The sequence below is a fragment of the Narcine bancroftii genome, chromosome 10 (genome assembly GCF_036971445.1).
Source record: "Narcine bancroftii isolate sNarBan1 chromosome 10, sNarBan1.hap1, whole genome shotgun sequence".
Lineage (NCBI taxonomy): Eukaryota > Metazoa > Chordata > Chondrichthyes > Torpediniformes > Narcinidae > Narcine > Narcine bancroftii.
In genome coordinates, this window is record NC_091478.1 from 91784557 (window position 1) to 91804010 (window position 19454).

The 19454-nt window shown below is 39.3% G+C and overlaps 1 protein-coding gene and 1 long non-coding RNA gene across 4 annotated transcripts in view; one reads left to right on the forward strand and one right to left on the reverse strand.

Annotated features, from left to right (window-relative positions):
- Positions 1-19454, forward strand: part of LOC138744945 (uncharacterized) — an 87326-nt gene that overhangs the window by 63267 nt on the left and 4605 nt on the right. Inside the window, exon 4 of one of the 3 annotated variants that reach the window (XR_011345887.1) lies at positions 7017-8113. The exons of 1 other annotated variant lie outside the window; for it this stretch is intronic. This is a non-coding gene — a long non-coding RNA (uncharacterized lncRNA). Of the gene's footprint in view, positions 1-248; positions 454-7016; positions 8114-19454 lie in introns of those variants that run through there. One more of the 3 variants, XR_011345886.1, reaches the window with a different exon arrangement.
- Positions 1-19454, reverse strand: part of slc7a5 (solute carrier family 7 member 5) — a 46501-nt gene that overhangs the window by 5505 nt on the left and 21542 nt on the right. The window contains exons 4-9 of the mRNA XM_069901840.1: positions 17110-17154; positions 13356-13479; positions 7912-8015; positions 3568-3664; positions 1133-1282; positions 211-388 (exon numbers count right to left, since the gene is read on the reverse strand). Coding sequence (XP_069757941.1) covers positions 211-388; positions 1133-1282; positions 3568-3664; positions 7912-8015; positions 13356-13479; positions 17110-17154 — 698 coding nt within the window. The remainder of the gene's footprint in view (positions 1-210; positions 389-1132; positions 1283-3567; positions 3665-7911; positions 8016-13355; positions 13480-17109; positions 17155-19454) is intronic.

Here is a 19454-nt window from a genome sequence, read left to right on the forward strand (position 1 = left end):
TTTATTTCAGAACATAGTGTTCTCTATCCAAAATTTATGAAAAACCTAACATGCTAATATTATTAAAAAAGTATCTTTTGCAATTTCAAATAGTAAAGTTATTGGTGATAGTGTGTAAAGGATCAACTTGGTTGACACATATGAGCCCAAAAATAAAAACATACAATTAATCTTACTAATCACAATTTAAAAAATCTTAAACATGCATACCGAATGCATTTAAAAGCCACTTGGGTTTATTTTTCCAGTGAACTCCAATACAATAGACCGGAATTCCAGACAGGATGATGGCAAAACCAATGACGCATTCCACAGGTGTCGCCCATATGGATACAACAATCAGAAAGACGCAAGCAAGCACAAAAATAATTGGGAGCAGGATATTGAACTGTAAGAGACAGAACAAAATTACAATTTGTTTTTACACTTTATTACAATTAAACTTTAATTGAATTGTTGCCTCATCCTCATTTACTTTCCAGGACTGAAATCAAGGAGAAAACTAATTCTCTGCAATTCATTTAATTTGTTCCCCCCATTCTAGGCAAAAAATAACTATGCAATTTTAGAGCAAAAGAGCTGAAGAAGGATGGTTAAAATTAATGTACACAAGGACATTGACATTCGAAAACAGCTATATAATTTTCATCATGTTTCCATCAAATTTGAGTTTTGTTTCATGGAATAAACAAAGGAATCGACAACATTTCTAAAATAACATTACTTTGAGTCAAATAATATGCCTCAGGACTGAACACAGATGGCCTTTATTTTTTAAATCTGCCTCTGTTAGGTTCACCTTTGCTTTGCATGGGTATTTACCTGGTTGGTGACGAATCGATCAAATCTCAAGCCTGTTTCAAAGCAGTTCAAGAACTCATAATCAAGACCTGTGCTAAGACTGTGGCAGCGCAATAGGGCTGATTTAAGACTCAGCCCCTTTCCCTGTTACGGGAAATGCCTTTACCTCTGTCTAATGAAGCTCTTGTCATGGCCAAATCGTGCTAATTGTTCTGGTAACAACTGCCATTCGAAATCTAATGGTTTGTTCATTTTTTTAAAAAGTCACTCAAATTGATGAATAATGCTCAGAGGATAAACGTGATTGAACATTTTGCTGCTGCCCAATTACCTTTATTGGCCGTTCCATTTCTGGTTTCTTGTAACGCAACCACATCATTCCAACAATAGCTAATGCAATGCACAGCCAGTTGAAGAAACTGAAGAAGTTAATTACAGAGTATATATTGACAGAGAATGCATACATCAAAGTCATCCAACACTGTAAAACAGGAACAAAAAGCATGATCAGAGGAGTTGCATTTTTAATCAAATTCTTTTTCTGTTAAAGAACAATTTATACTCTGATCTGGAAGAAGTAATGGGAAAAATGGCAGCCTACCTGAAAATTAAGTCATGAAATACAAATAAAAACAGAGAGTGATGGAAATACTTAGCAAATTGGACACCTGTATCCTAGCCACCACCAAGAACAACATTCTCAACATGGCAGTGCCTACCATAGGACACTACAGCACAGAAAACAGGCTATGCGCCCCTCCAGTCAGTGCTAGAATATTATTCCGCTAGTCTCATTGACCTGCACCCAGCCCCTAACCCCTCAGATCTCCTTTCACCTTAAATCATGCCCTCCTACACAAGAAAAAAAACTGACACCATCCACCTTGTTTATGCCTCCCTTTTGATTTTATCAACCTCTATCCCCCGAACCTCTTTTGTTCGATGGAAAACTGTGCAAGCCTATACGGTCTTTGCTTATAGCTGAAATCCTTTGGTCCCAGTGACATCTTTGTGAATCTCTTCTGTACCCTCTTTCTAGCTTATTCACATCCATCCTATGGTATGGTGACCAAAACTACACACGTTACACCCTTGTACAGCTGTAATACGCCATCTCCACTCTTGTACTAAATCTGCATCTATGCCACATGCCATCTTAACCCTCTTGCTACTTGTTTCGCCACTTTCAAAGGACTATGTAAAACACTGCAATGGTGCCTGTCACTCACGATGTATCTCCTCCCAAAATGTATCACTTTGAACTGATCTGATAAATTTCATCAGGCATTCCTTGAGGCACTTTCCCAGTTGATCTGGATCCTGAGGTAGACTCTGACAATCTTTTTCAGTGTCCAGCATGCCACCAATTTTAGTGCTATTCATAAATTTACTACAGTGGAAGTCCAAAAAAATCCAGATGCCAGAAATCTGGACCATCTGAAAATCTGGGCTTTTCGAAAACTCTCAAACTTATTAAATTTAGTGGGCTTTTATGCACGTATGTGCTTGCGTAAGTGCCACAGATGCACAGTGGCCACAAGTGACCATAGAATAACTTCTGCTTTCATTTGCATTTCTATTTTTCTTCTCCAATGCTCATTTTTATACATAATTTCAAGCATTACACACTCTTTTTTTATGCAGTGAATATATTTTATGTTTACATTTTTGTCAAGTGTCTGAACACCTGAGGGGTTGGAAATAAATTGGCATTCTCCCTATGTGGTAATTACAGAGTCACATTTAGCTCTTCGAATTTTGTATTCAATTATTTTACATAATGAACTGAATTCTTTCCCTACACAGACTTTCGAGGCCACAACACAAATCTTTGAGTTATGTTCATAGTTGATTGCAGTCAAATTTCTGCACCTCTATGATGCTAGACTTTGTAAAAACAAAAGAGAACAAGCCTAGAGTTTTAAGGCAAGACGATATGACACATGGAATTTTTTTTTTTAAAAAGGGGGACTGCAGACTGCGAAGCAGAGAAAGGTTAGATTGATCATGGAGTTGGTTTATATTGGACAGCACAACATTGTAGGCTGAAGGGCCTATATACAATACTGTTTTATATACATTTTACATACAAATTTAACCATTAGAATCAAGCCTATGTGTTCGTTCAATACATTTTTTGATGATTTTCAGAGTTTGGTGCAAGAACATGAAATGCATGAAGTGCATGAATCACTGCACTTAACCCACAACTCTGCTGTACATGGTGGATACAAATAACACCAAACTTTCCCTTGTGATGTGATCAAAACCCTCACTTAGTATTGCTATCAAACTGAAGTATCCCATCAATATGATATTGCTGGTGTAGGAGCTATGAATAAACTGCCTGGAACATTTTATTGGAGATTCGGAGAACTATTAAAATTGCAGGTGCTTTTTTTTCATTTTAAAAATATTCTCCCCTTTGTACAAGCTCACATTGTTTATGTTTACATTCATTAGAATATCATCAATAAATGGTCCCATTTCTATGAAGTGATAAGATTGCATCAGGCACCAGTCTAACCATATTCCAAATTCAATCAAATGCAATAATGAATTCACAAACCCATTTTCCATTTGAATGTGGTGTAATTTTGTATTTGTAATTTATGCTTCCAGACATACAAATTACTGCAGTTTTTTGACTATCCACCTAAATCTCAGCAAAGTATTTTGAGCTGTTGTTTGAACGTATATTGAAAACTGTATTCCAGCAATGTCTTCTTGACTACACAATAAAATATCAACATAAGAAATACTTACAGTAAATATTAATGACGGTAGAGGGGTAAAGTGTCTTGGGTGAATCATTGCGAGGAGGTTGGGCAAGTGACCCTCTCTTGCTCCCACAAAGAATAATCTGTAACAAAAGAAGGAGATATTGAAAATTTAAAGAGCAATATAATGCAAAAATGTTGCCTGGGTTTCAGCATCTGGAATACAAGGAAAGAATGAACAAATTAGGTCTTTATTCCTTGGAACATTGAAGGCTGAGAGGGGATTGGATAGAGGTGTTTAAGATAATGAGAGGGATGGATAGAGTTGATGTGGAAAGGCTTTTCCCACTGAGAGTAGGAGAGATGGATACAAGAGGTCATGGGTTTAGAGTTGACGGGCAAAGGGGGGATCTTCTTTACTCAAACAGTTCCGGGAAAGGTGGTGGAGGCAGGGTCAATTTTGTCATTTAAGAAAGAGTTGGATAAGTATATGGATGGGAGGGGGATGGAGGGATATGGGCAGAGAGCCGGTAAGTGGGATTAGAGGAGGGTACTTGGATCAGTCCGGACTAGAAGGGCCAAATTGGCCTGTTTCAATGCTGTAATTGTTATGTGGTTATATGGGGAGGCAAGCATTTACTGTTACCAACAATTAAGTTCTATTTTCTACAACATACCAATAAATCTTCAGGATGTTAACAATATTGTGGTGGCATAGCTGTAAAATTACTGGGCTAACAACCCAGTGCATCCAGGTTAAAATCCTAATAAAACAGCCATGAAATTTATTTTTAAGCTATGGAGGGAGTAAATAATGACCATTAAAACCACAGAATGATGGTCAGAAAGATCTATCTGCTTCACTCATGTTGTTCAGAAAGGAAAAATTAAATGGCCAAGATGTGATACCCAACCCACAAGGGCAATGACTCTGAAATGCCCTAATATTGGACCAGAAATAGTGCCTGGAATTCCTGAAAATGAAGTGCCAAAGTAGTTTAAAATGACAAGAATACTAAACTACAAACACAGCACGCAATTTACAGGACAAAGTGATTCTGCAATCATCTGGTCACACTAAAGGGCTGTCTCTGCAGGCCTAGCACATCAGAGGACACTGGAACGCTCTTGTTAACATACTAAACCTCCACCAAAGGGACAGCAACAGTTGAAGAAGGTAGCTCACCATTATCTTTTATATGGCGAATATGCACGGGCAATAAATTCCAGTGATTCAGAAAGGATGAATAAACCAGGTGGTTGTCTGCCCAGCTGCTAAGTTTCAATTCTGCAAAATTTTCTGGAGGAAAATTTTAGTCCAAGGTCCCCTCTACTTTCAAGGAGGGTTGTTGTCTTTGTCAGTACTTAGGTGGTTTTTGTATGTCTGTATTTTCGTATTTTTATATTCTGGTATTTGTATAATTTAAGGGGTAGAGAGGGAAGGGTGTGTGGGGGGTGGGGGGGGGGGAGAGAATAAGAACTCTGTAAATCATATTACGTGGAGAGTGTAAAATTCTGTTTATTGGATTTGCACGAGTCTTTGAAAAATCAAATATTCCAAAAAAAATGTTGGTTTTGAGTGATACCCTTTGAATAAGACAACCCCCAAATCTAGCACTTACCACTGCGCAGTTGATGCTGTTAAAAGCAAATCACAATATTTTAATAACAAATGATCATTTAAAGGTTTTAATTTTATTTGGATATTTTAAAATTAACCTCTGTCGGTTCCCATAACAGGCTGGGTGGATGGACCCCAGGGTGAGACCTCACAAATAACTAACACGGCTTAAGCGAGGTTGCGTTGGAACTGATGGGAAGATGGCAGCGTTGTGGCGACTTCGTCATCAAGGTAAGAATTTTATTCTCTTTGTATAGGATGACCCTCAATTTCAAGATGAAAAGTTACGAGGAAAGTCTTATATGGTCTTTATAAAAACATTTACTGTCCTTTTTTATACTTTGTGCTAGGATAAGAGATTGCTCTCAAGGATCTAGCATAGTCCAAGGAGCTGATTTATCATCTTTCTGAGTCATTATAAAAGCAAATATGACTTCCAAAAGATCAATGGTTAGGCCCCGCTGGGAAGAACTCCTCTCTCTCCTTCATTGGCTTCCTCTTTGATGGGGAATCTTGACTTTGATCTTTCTTTGAGTTGACATGGAGACTAATAGGACCATTACTAAAGTTCCACTGAATAAATGGCAATCTTCACTTCAGAGTTCAGAAGTTTCCCCACAATTCTAGCTACAATCTTTATGCACCTTCATCAAGAGTTCAGCTGCATGTGACTTGGGGTCATGGTGTCTCATTGCTGTACAGTCCTGTTCCATGGAGTGTTGTGGATCATGATAGTTGCATAAATGTGAATCAGCAACAGGGGAGACTCCATTTGCTGTTGGATGAATGCCATTCCTGCTTGCTCTTCATGTAGATATGCATCTGATGCACAAAACTGTTTAATTGAAACAAAGGTCACACGAAAATTATGATCCAAGTTCAGGAACGGAAACCGAACCCTGAAGCTTTTTGAACCCAAATCCAGAGAGCAACTATACAAGCCAATATTTCAGTTTACCACATTGACTGGTTGACCTGGACCAGAATATCTTCTGCCACAGAATATAGAACATTACAGCAACATGACATCAGCACCAACCACGATACCAATCTAAATGAACCTCTTCTGCCCACTCTAAGGTCTATATCTCTTTATTCCATGTCTGTTCACGTCTGTCTAATGCTTCTTAAACATTGCTTTTACCATCTTCCATGTCAGCATGTTCTAGGTTTTGATCAACCTATGTGCACATCTCCTTTAACCTTTCCCCACTCATGCTAATTACTTGGCTTTGCTTTGTGGTCCGTGATTGCATACATACCCTGCCAAGCCGTGTGTCTGTGAGGTTCTCTTGGCTTCCTTGATGACCTTGTGGACATTGCACTTGGATTTCTTATCAAGAACCACGTCCCTTGACTTGAACATCTCTAATCTGGCCTTCAGCAGTGAATCAATTAAGTGGCTCATCCATGGTTTCCAATTGAGGAATGCACTTATTGTCTTCCTGGTCACAGTTTTCTACACATTGGTGGATTCATTGAGGTTGTCTGTTGAATCCATGACCTGTCTTCCGACTCATAGTTACAGAGGATGTCGTTTGCATCCTCAGACCATCACCAAATGATTTTCACCACTGCCCCCAAACCCGTCATTTCTGCTTGTCTGCAGGTAGCATCAGAACAGCCTGATGGTCTGACGTGTCAAGTACGGGTGTAGGATGGAATGTTAGCCATCCTTTCTAGTTGTGTAGCAATAGTCAATCGCTTTGGGGCCTCTGGTAGGACGGAAGACATGCTGATGCTGTCAGTAGCTTGGATGATATAACTACCAATTACGAATGCTGCCTTGGGAACTTCTCTTTGAGATATGAATTGCTATATAGTATGAATTGCTCGACTGAATGAAGACAAATTTTTGTATTATTTGCCAGCAGGATACATGGTGTTGCCTGGGAAATAAAACACTCAATTATTGACTACATGGTTCAAACAAAAAGTTTCCTGCTGCCTGCTCCTTGTTTGTCTGGAGGCCTGAGCACTGAGGCGGGCCCGTTGTGGATGTTCTGTTTCCTGCTGCCTGCCCTTTACCTGACTGGAGGCCTGAGCACTGAGACGGGCGTATCATTGCTGTTCTGTTTCCTGCTGCCCGCTCCTTGCATGTCTGGAAACACCAACAGTGAGGCGAGACCGATGTTCCTTTGCTGTCTCTTGCTTTCTCCTTTGTCTAAATCTACAGGCTTGTGAAGAGCTTGTGCCAATGTTGCTTCACTTTTTTGGGCCTATGTTGAACTGGGTTTGGTCACTTGTTTTGATTCTGAATGTACATTGATGCAGCACTGTAACTAATTGAGGTCTCCCTGATTCAGGTTCAAATAACATTTTTTTGAACTTCATATGACCTTAAAGGTTAAACTTAATGTGGTCATGACATTCAGCATCAAACGTTAACACAATTACAGTAAACAGCAATGCAAATCAGTGCTAGTAAATATTTGGATAATAAACAGTAATGCAAGTCAGTGCAAGCTGGTCAAAAGATATTTTTGAACTTCCTATGACCATAAAAGTTAAATTCAATGTGTTCATGACATTTAGCATCAAATTTTATCCCTACTGAACCTCCGTGGACTTTTCTAGAGTGCTACATATTGATTTGCATGGAGAACAGACAAACAGACATACATGCACAAATATATATTAGATGAACAACTGCAACAATGAAGCATTGATTTTCTGATCTTTATGCAACAAATATATAAAAAAAAAACAAAGTCAATCACCATATTTACATACAATAAATCTAAAATTATGACATTTTCATCAGTCTACCTGGATGAAGTGAAGAGAGATCCATTGACAGAACCAAAACAGGAGAACCCTACAAATACAGGGATAATCCAGGCCATGACCCCCAAGTGGACATTACCAAAGTCCTGCACAAATGAGAAACATAGAAATTAAACACTCCAGTTTGGAAATAATGCCACTATAAAACAAAGTCATAAAAATTGTTTTAGATTTTGTGGATCTATTTGCCTGTTTACTTCAAAGAATGTCTAACTTTGAACCAATAAAAAAATTCTTTAATTTTAAAATCGTTTTATTGACAGGACTATTTTTTTTGTCTGAAGCTAGAGAAAAAAATACTTCTCCAACTAATAGAAATGTGTTGTCATGTATGCTTCCAATATTTCTCTTGAATCAGAAAAATACAAAGAAGACTTCTTCCCAAGAGAAATGGGCTCAGGGTTAAATCCTATTCAGGTTCAAATAGGAAGTTGAAAGAATTGCCAGGCTGTGAAAAGGAAACCCGGCTCTGCAGTTATGTGCACCAAAATAAACTCTGACTTTGATCACAATGCAATCAGTTATGAATATTTATAAAGTCCAGATTAAGCCAATTTTTTTTTCCAAAATGTTGATTTATATGTCAGGACTGACAATAGAATGGATGGCACTAAGGGTTTGTTTTTATAACCAATATCAGTTGAGTACCAAATCCTTTGTTGGTCAAGTTAACATTCAAATTCATGGAGTATCAGGAATATATACATAATTCTATTTTTAATATTTTATTTTAATTTTCATAGACCCATCAAACATTATAATTTTTTTTAACATTCATGCAACATTCAGAGTCTGTATTTCTCCCCTCACTCCCCCCCCCCCCCCTAACCCTTGTACAACTGAAAGAATGAATCAGGGGAAAGATGGACTGTAAATGTTATAAATGTGAGGAATATGAGGGGGATGGGGGAATGTATTTTATCCCCATAATGTTTAAAGATGAATGTATATTAGAAGAATGAATGAATACGGGGAGCTCATGGAAAGGGAGGGTGATACAAGTGCTAGATGGGTGCATTAGGCGTGTCTCAAAATTTCGGGGGTATTGGCACCAATAGCTTGGTTATTGGTGCCTGGGGAGAGGAGGGGGGGAGAATAAATTGGGAGGGGAAAAAAAAGGAGGAATATATGTTTTTTTTGTTTTGCTATCAAGGTAATTTAATTGATGGTACTATCTATATAATTCTTAAAACAGCTTGAAAAATTGAGCATTGATTTTGCAAATAAAAAGCTCACCACCAAAGATCAAAGGTACAGTCTTATAAACTGTCAGATATAGCAGTGGGATTGGAAACATTTAAGAAATGAGCAAAGGAAGACCAACAAAAAAAGAAAATAACATGATAATAAGCTTATTAGAAGCACCAAAACAATTTAGGAAATTCTCTCATTACATTAATAGCAGGTAAATTGTGGATCCTTTACAGAGAGCAGATTTGTTAATAAGGAAAAGGTAGAGAGATTAATATTGTTTTAGTCTTTAGAAAATAAAACAAAAAATCCTGCTAAAAATACGAGAACACCAAGTCTCGCGAGAATGAGGAACTAAAAGGGATCAGTACTGGTGATAAAAAAAAATTATTAGACAAGTTGGTGGGATCAAAAGCCCAATGATCCCAAGGATCTAATTAACTACATTCCAGAATTTTGTGAGAGGTTGGATGGAGATGGTGGATGTTCTGTTTTTCAACTTCTGATATTCTATATAATCTGGTTTGGTTCCTGCAAATTGGAGGTAGCAAATATGTATTTATTATTTAAGAAAGGAGAGCAGTCAGGGAACTACTGACCTATTACTACTGACATCCCTAATGGGGAAAATGCTTGAACCTACAATGAAGAACTAATAACAAAGTACTGAAAAAAAAAGGTTACACTTGAGCATAGTTACAATGGATTTATGAAAGAGAAATCATGTCTGATTAATCTATTTTGTTAAAATATATGATAATTAGAAAAGATAAATAAGAACTAAAAGGGAGACAAAGGGGAACAGCTACCAGACCAGTTAACTTGCAGCACCAGAGATCCAAGATCAATCCTGATCTTGGCATTGTCTGTGAGGAGCACTTATGTTCTTCCCGTGACTAATGAGTTTCCTCTGGGTGCTCTGTTTTCCTCCAAGGCCACATGCAGGTTGGTTGGTTAAATGGCAACAGGAAATTATCCCATGTCAATGAAAGGTAGACTCTTGGAGGTGATCATGGGAATGTGGAAAGAATGGAAACTGGGATTTATGTGGGATTGGTGTAAATGAGAGGCTGATGGTTGGTGCAGACTCATGGGCTGAAGGGTACATATTTGTGACTGTGAGAGATGGGCATTTAGATTTCTAAGAAGGCTTTCAATAAAGTGGTCGTGATGCTTAACTATCCAATGAGCTGACCACCTATGCTTGTTTTGAGAAGAAATCAATAGTGCATATGAAAATCCCTGCAAAGGTTGAGGGAGGCCGATATCAGAACATCATTCAAGAGGGTAAACCCCCACGAGGCATCAGGCCCTGGTGTACCTGACAGGGTACTGAAAATCTGTGCCAACCAACTTGCTGGAGTGTTCATAGACGTTTTCAATCTCTCTCACTGCTGCCATTGGAGGTTCCCACCTGTTTCAAATCAATCATTCCGGTGCCCAAGTCGAGCAGAGTGAGCTACCTCAACTATCGCCCAATTCCACTCACATCTACTGTGATGAAATGCTTTGAGAGGTTGGTCATGGGCAGAATGAACATGTACCTAAGTAAAGGTCTGGACCCACTGCAATTCGCCTACCGTCACAATTGTTCCACAGCAGATCCACCATCACTGGCCCTCCACTCAGCTCTGGATTTACGAGACAACAAAAACTCCTATATCCAGCTACTCTTAATCGATTACAGCTCAGCCTTCAACACCATTTTGCCCTCAGTGCTGGTCAACAAGCTCCAAACCCCTGGGCCTCTGCTTCCCTTCTGCAGCTGAATCCGGGACTCCTCATCGGAAGAATATATTCAGTCCAAATTGAAAACAATGTATCCTCCTCACTGATGATCAACACAGGCATATCTCAAGGATTCATGCTGTGCCCACTGTTCTGCTCACTTCTACGCCCATGACTGTGCGGCTTGGCACAATTCAAATGTTATCTGCAAATTTGCCAGATTAATAGATCAATCAGACACCACGGTTATCAACAGAATCATAGACAGCAGTGAGGAAGCGGACAAGAGATAGATCAGCTCGTTGAGTGGTGTCACAACAACGACCTTGCACTCAACATTAGCACATCCAAGGAGATGATTGTGGATTTGAAGAGGAAATCAGAACACAAAACAGTCCTCATTGAGGGGTCATCAGCGGAGAGGGTCAAGAACTTGAAATTCCTGGGTATCAGCATCTCTGAGGATCTGTCCTGAAGCCTCCACGTCGATGCACTCAAAAAGAAGGCTCGCCAGCAACTATACTTTGTGAGGAGTTTGAGGCGATTCATTATGTCACCAAAGACTCTCCAAAGCTTCCACTTGTGCACTATGGAGACCATTCTGGCTGGTTGCATCATTGCCTGGTACGGAGGTGCCAATGCCCATGAAAAGATAAACACCAGAAGATTGTTAACTTGGCCTGCAACATCATGGGCACCAATCTTCACTCCATCGAGGACATCTACAAGAGCTGGAGTCTTAAAAAAGCAGCTTTTATCTTCAAGGACCCCCACCACCTGGTCCATGCTGCTCTGGCCATGCCATCTTCACTCTGCTACCATCTGGAAAAAGGTACAGGAGTCTGAAGAAGAGCACTCGGCGGCACAAGGACAACTTCCCCTCTGCCATCAGATTCCTGAATGAACAATGAGCCACAGACACTACCTTACTTTGTCTTTTTCTTGAACTATTTTTATTTATTTTAAAATGTGGTTCATAGAAATATTTACACTGTGATGCTGCCATAAAACAACAAATTTAATGACGTCAGAGACAAAAATTTCTGATTCTAAAGTAACATTAGAAATTGCTAAATAAAGTTAGAGCAAATGGAATTGGGACCAAGCTACTGGCATGGGCCAGTACACATAATGTACACAGAGCTAAAAATAGGAATAAACTCGTCTTTCTTGGTTGTCAGGCTGTGTCTAAGAGTATCACAGGGGTCTATGCTCAGGGCTGAGCTGTTCACAATCTATATCAATCATTTGGCCAAGGCATTAAATGTCCTATGGAAATGACTGTAGTTGGGGAGGATGATGTAAACAAGTTCAAGAAGTTATAAACAGGCTGTGTGAACTATGCACAAAACAGAAGGTAGGTTATTTTCTAATTGGATGACATATTGGTAAATGTTAATATTCAAAGGGACCCATGTGTCCTTGTATACAAGTCATTGAAAGTTACATGTAAGAACTCAGGAAACCAAATAGTGGTATGCCATAATTATAAAATTTTAATTTTATTTACAGCATGATAGAAGCCAAATTCTGGCCATTTAAATCCATGTCACCCAATTACACCCAAATTAACCTACAACCCCATGTTTTGAAGCATAGGAGGAAGTCGAAGCGCCCAGGGAAAACCCACACAGATACGGGGAGAATATACAAACCCCTTACAGATGGTGCTGGATTCTAACCTGTGTCACTGGCATTGTAACAGCGGGTGCAAATGATTTAAATACTGTATACGGGTGCTAAATTATGTCAGCTATGATTCTGACAAACAGCACAGCAGGCCTGAAGGGCCAGACATCGCACTTCATGTTGGAAACAATTGAGAAACATAGCTTGCACAGGTACTCCCCGACTTACGACCGTAATTGGGACGGAAGGATCGGTGGTGTCTCGAAATGGACATAAGTCGGAATTTTGCCCGCATGCGAAGTCTTAAAGCAAACTTTTTAATCTTTTTTCTCATGTAGATTTGATGATAACAAATTAAAGCTTCCTGAATTTGTTGATTAACCTTGGTGAATTTTTCCACATTCTAGTCAATGTTTACCTTGTTAGTCTTGCTTGAAAGTTAAGTGCCTTAATGTATTGAATTTACGCCATAACTCTCGTGCACGCGTCAACCTAACTGCAATACACGAACCCATCGCGCATGCACCAACCAAAGACTTCAGCATGCGCACAGGAATCAAGATGGCCGTGCCCAGCCTACAGACCCTGGGACGCTGACTAACAAGGTAAGTACGCACATTTTGGCTCTTGCATCGCGTCTTGTATCCCTGTTATAGTTTGTCAAATACAACATATTGCGTGTAAATTTTAAATTTTTTCTATATATTTTAAAATAATTTTCGATTGTATGTGCGGATGGATGCAAGTTGCATAGGTCGCAAGTCAGGGAGTACCTGTACTACATTTCCTATCCTAATCACTGATTTTGGTTGCAAACAGTTTCATAATGCAAAGCATATACAATTTAAGGAGTAATGGAATGTTTCTTGATTACTAACCACAGCCACTGCTTGTGAATGCAGCATTTGTTTAGGAGACAGGGTAGTAAAATATGCCAGGTTGGTCAACACATAAACAGATGTCACAACTGGCATGGAGATTATAATAGCACGAGGCAAATTCCTGGAAACAATGAAAGGTTGTTAAAGGTGAAAGTTCTCATACAAATTATTTCACATGCCATAATAATTATATGCATTTAAGATCCACAGTTAAAATTCACTGGAGCAACAAACAATCTCCTGGTGGAACTCAGCTAGTACAGCAACATCAGTGGGAGACAAATAAATTGTCAACATTTCAGGCTGGAACCCATGACCAAGACAAAGTACAAGGATAGGTAGCTAATATAATGTGGACAATGAGAGAGGAGTTGAACAAGGCCAGTGGGGAACTGATGAACCAAGGAGGGGTGAAGTATGACACACACACTGGCATTTGCTAGACAAAGGGGGAGAGAGAGACAGAGGCAAGAAGAGAGAAAGGGATCAGTCATACAGGGCGGAGTGGATTGATTAGTGGATTGACGAAGGCTGCCAGCGCTGGAATCTGAAAAAAAGATAGCGTGGTAATAAGAGCTGTTGGGGAAGAACTTTTAGGGAAGGACAGATGAAACCAAAGAGGGGTGGGGGAAGAATCCAGGGGAATTGTCAGTGAAGTGGCTACAACAGGATCACCAAATGCAGTAGATGAGGATAGGGTGATGCATGTGAATTTTTACCTCACCTGGAAGTGTTGACATACCCCTCATACCCTGTCCTCATTATACTGGCTATCTCCTGCTGCAGTCTTGATGAAGGTTTGAAATGTTGACTATTCTCCTACTGATGCTGTTCACCCACTGAGTTCCTCCAGCAATTAAATGTAACAGTCTGGAGACACCTTGATTGAGGTAAAAACAATGCTAGAGAAACTCAGCGGGTCAAACAATGTACTTTATGAGATGAAGGGCTCAAGCCTTGATGAAGCGCTCAAGCCTGAAACATTGGTTATGCCTCTTTGCTAAATAAAGTACACTGAGTACCTGCTGCATTGTGTTTTTGAGTTCCACCAACAGTTATTTGTTGCTTTAGATTCCAGCATCGAAAGCAGGGGTGGCCAACCTTTTAATTTTTATAGACATACAGCATGGTAACAGGCCATTTCAGCCTTCTCCTTCTCCCGCCATTTCGGACACGGGGATGTAGGTTAATTGGACGGCATGGACTTGTGGGCCAAAATGGCCTGTTACCATGCTGTATGTCTAAATTAAAAATTATAAGGTTGGCCACCCTTGATCTATAGTCTCTAGTAAAATGCACTGGTTGCAGTTTTCAGATTAGCAGTACTGTTTATATCCAATACAATAAAGTTTCAAAACTTTTAACAATCATAAATTAATATTGCAAACATGCTATGCCCCACAGAGTTCTTCAGAAAACAAGAATGTTGTTTCATTTAAGCAGTTTTACAGGCTATTAACATTCATGGAAGCCACCCTGTCATTTTCCAGTTTGTTAGAAATGAAAAGGAACACAGTGAACCAGAGGAGCCTATTAAATTACACACAAAATGTCGGAAGAAGTCAGCAGGCCAGGCAGCATCCACGGAAGGCAAAAGATAGTTGACATAATCTATTGGAATATCTAGAAACGTCACTGGTTTTCAAGCATAGCTTTACCTTGGAAATAAGGCCATCAGATAAATGACAGTTAAATATTGACAAATCCCAGGCCCAACCAATGTATCTATTTCTGGGAACAGCATTTTCAGAATGTCAAGTTTTAGATCAAGTTTGCCAGGATCGAACCAGGCAATTGTTATGAATCATCCAGCTATAAAAAATTATAAGGGACTTCGGGAATAGCAAGTCAGCAACCAGAGATTTAAGTTAGTCTTTTTTCCCCCCATAGAGAGGCTACATGTGATTTGATGAATTATGGATAAAATTATTCATTTTGTTGGTAACTGTGAACGAATGAAATGTTCAGCTGATTGGAAAACCAGCAGGATTTGTCGAGGCAAATGTGCACCTATTTTAATTTTTGAAGAGCTGAATGAAGCACAATGGACTGAAAATGATTTTCATAGTAAACATCTGGCTAAAGTTTAGAGAGAGAAATTCTTAATTTCCTGTAAAACTGTTTAAACATGCATTGCCAGACATTCCAATGAATATCTAATGGAATCCCGCGCTCCCCGGGTCTGCGTGCGTTTTCTCCAGGGGATTGGGTTTCTCCCACTATCCAAAACGTAGGTCAATTGGGTGGAATTGGGTGGCGTGGGCAAAAAGGGCCTGTTACCATGCTGTATGTTTAAATTTTTTTAAAATTTAAAGACACCATGCAACTACAAGGGCCTTTATTTTGGGGTTTTCACTTCTGTCAAGCTTGTAAAATTGATAGGCTCATTTTTGGATTGTGAAGTTGTGGTAATGGGTGACAGCCAGTAAAGGTCAAGGGACAAACTGGTAGAATTGGGAGCAGGTGGAAAGGAGATTGGCAACTGGAGGGAAGAGAGATGCCATTGAGCTGAAGGTGGAGATTGTGAACAGGAAAAAAAAACCCTTGGTCTTGAGGTGCTACTGTGGGAGTTGAGTTCTCTTGGTGAAAAACGACCTACTTAGGCAGGCCTCCTTTAAATTAAGACAAAACTGGTTTTGCATGTCTTTTGAAGGCCCGATGTGATGAAGCGTGAAACACCCATGTCGTCTGAAGGTCAAGCTTGTGGTAATGAAATTTATAGAAATAGAAATTAATAAAAATAGAAGCTAGACAAGAGCATGTGCTCCTCAATCTTGCTCTGTCATTTGATACAATCATGGTTGATAATATATTACAGTAATATATTCTTGTTCTCTTTTCATATGCCTCAATGTAATTTGTGTTTGGAAATCTTCTTCTTAAATATACTTAGTGACTTACCCTCTACTGCATTCAGCAGTTAAGGATTTTACAAGTTTACTATCTGCTTTTCACAGGCAGTGAGAATGCAAAACGACCAAAGGAACTGCTCACACTAACCATCTCATATGTCCAAAACAAAATTTATTTATTTATCTGTATAGATGAAATACTTGTCCTGCATACATATTGTATGTGCTTTTATGTCTGGTTGTGTGGGTCTGCATGTTTTGTACCGAGGACCAGAGAAAGCTGTTTTGCTGGGTTGTACAACAAACTTGATGACTTGAAACCTATTCTCTGCCACATACCCTTCACATTCCCACTGATTTTCTGGTCCTCCACCAATATTAGGCTTATGTTGCCAATGAACCGACCAGCATGTCTTTGGGACATGACAGGAAAGCAAGAGTATCTGGGGGAATCCCACACATTCACAGGAAGAATGTGCAAATTCCACTAAGAACCCGATTGCTGCAGAGGTGCAGCGACAGCAGGAACTGCTGAACCACTGGGCCTGACACTTTAAAATCTGAAGGAACTGAGAGATTCTCTAAACCAGTAACTGAAAGTTGCATGGTCCCATAAAATTGCGAATTGTCTCACAACTTCAAAATGTTTCCAATGATCACTACCAACCACAGTGTACAACTAAGATCAGTTTTGTAATGTCAGGACTGATGATCTTCTCTGTCAAATACAGATTTTACTCTTGCCTACTATTTTTAATTGGACTGAGAAGCAAATCTCAGATGCTGATCCATTTTGGTCACCTCATGTAGGATATACTCAGTATCACTTGGTGATCAAAAGCTTAGCCTAAGGCTTAATGCAAGACAGCACAATTTTAAGAACAAAGATCTGTACTCACTTGAATGGCTCAATCATTTCTTCTGTGACAAAATTTAAGTAATTCCTACAATTAACAGAAGAGTTGCATTAAATTTCATCAAATAAAATTATGCAAGAGAACAAAATTGAGACCGCAATGGGATGGATCAATCTTATAAATTTGTACTTTTAAGTTTTCTTCGATACCAATGTCAAGAGAAACAATTTCCTGAGAGGCATTCTGGAACCAGACTCCTGGCAAATCGTATAACAAGGTCTGTAAATATGGCTTTAAACTAACTAGTTGGAGGGGGTGGGGGGTGGTTGCAAATGTTTGGGAAAGTAAGGATAAAGCTAAAGGAAGGCGCAGGACAGGTTAATGAAGTCTCCAGAATGAAAACTTGGGCAACAATGAGACAAGTAGAAGAAGGGTGCTGAACACAGGGCTGAAGATGTCTATTTGAATGCCCAGTGCACAAAGCAAGGTAGATAGCTTAAGATGCAGATAGAGTTGGCTGGTCCAACACTGTAGGCATAATGGAGACATGGCTGAAGGAGGATCATGGCTGGGAACTAAATATCCAAGGATACACATCCTATCGAAAAAACAATCAGGTAGGCAGAGAGGGTGGGTTTCTCTGTAAAAAAAAAACAAATCAAATCCTCAGCAAGAATGGACATAGGATCAGAGGATTTAGAATCTTTGTTGGCAGAGTCGAGAAACAGCAAGGGTAAAAGACCCTCATGTGAGTTGCATTCAGGCCTCCAAATACTGTTACAGTCAGGATTTAGGGTGCAAATTAAAACAGGAGTTGGAGAAGGCATGTAAGAAGGGCAATGTAATGGTGGTCACAGAGAACTTCAATATACAGGTAGACTGGGAAAATCAGTTGGCACCAGATCCCAAGAAAAGGAATTTGTGGGATGTCCCCTGGTTGAGCCCACAAGTGAAAAGGCAATTCTGCGTTTGGCATTGTGTGCAATGAACTGGATTTGATAAGGTCAAGAACCCTGTAGGGGTCTTGATCATAATATGAGAGTATTATATGCAGTTTGAGAGGAAAAGGTAAATTAGGATGTGTTGGTATTAGTAAGAAAGTCAAATGCAATGATTGCATTCATTTTGAAAGGACTAGAATAAGTAATGCTGAGTCTTTAGAAGGAATTTGTTGGATTACATTTGGTGTACCATGAACAGTTTTGGGCCCCATATCTAAGGAAAGATGTGCTGGCATTGGAGAGGTTTACAAGAATGATCCTGGAATGTCCGTCCACATTCCTGCGCCTCCCCCTCACCCAACCATTCTATTGCCGTGGTGAAAGCATATAGAATACCTCTCTTCATTAGCAAGGGGACAGGATGTAAGTGTAGGGAGGTTCTTGTGAAATTTTATAAAACATGCTTTGATTACACCTGGTGTATTATGTACAGTTAAGGTCACCAGATTATGGGTAGGACATGTTTCCAATGAAGAGGTGACAGAGGAGTTTCACCAGGATGGTGATTGGGATGAAGCATCTCACTGAGGAGAGACTAGGTAGGCTGGGCTTACTCTGCAAGGAATGGGTATACAAAATAGATAGGGTATATGGGTAAATGATATGATTTCTCCTCCCCATACCAGAGGTATCAAAAACAGAGGCATAGATTTAACGCATGGGGCTTAGAGGGAATTCAAGGGTACTGCCTGAATGGTGATGGCGACAAATACTTCCATGATATTTAAGAGACACTTGATTTGCCAGCATGTTGAAGGCTATAGACCAAGTATAAGAAAATAGGATTGTGGCGCATGGTGAGCTCAAGGGCCTGTTAGTGTGCCATGCGACTCAATGATCAACTCTTTCAACTTTTGATATTTGTGACTGGTGCATAATTTGTAAGATGTACCTTTGTACATAGAAATTTCAGAGGGTGATAGTGTAGGATTGTTTTAGATCAAGAATACCTAGAAAATCTATTAGAAGTTTTAGACAGCAAAACTCACTGGACCAAAATATCAATCTTTTTGATTTCTCTCTTCAGAAACTGGCCAACATTCTTTCAAATCCATCTACACCAGCTACAGTATTTCAACTATCTTCCCACCAATTTATTTGATCATATATCAGATTTAAAATTGTCTGAATTTTCAGTTCCCAAACTGCTTTGACCTTTTGCTGCAACTTTTCTAAATCCTCCTTATTTTTAAATCTATATGTATATACATCTCAAAACTCCATTCAAAAGACTAGCAATTTTAACCTACCCCCACCTCAAATATCACCCTTTAAAAAAAATCTATGTCATAAAAAGGTCATTTTTCTCTACTTTGATGAATAATAAACCTTAAAATATTGAGACTGGAAGCTTACAAGCATTTATTAAACTGATGAGACAAAATA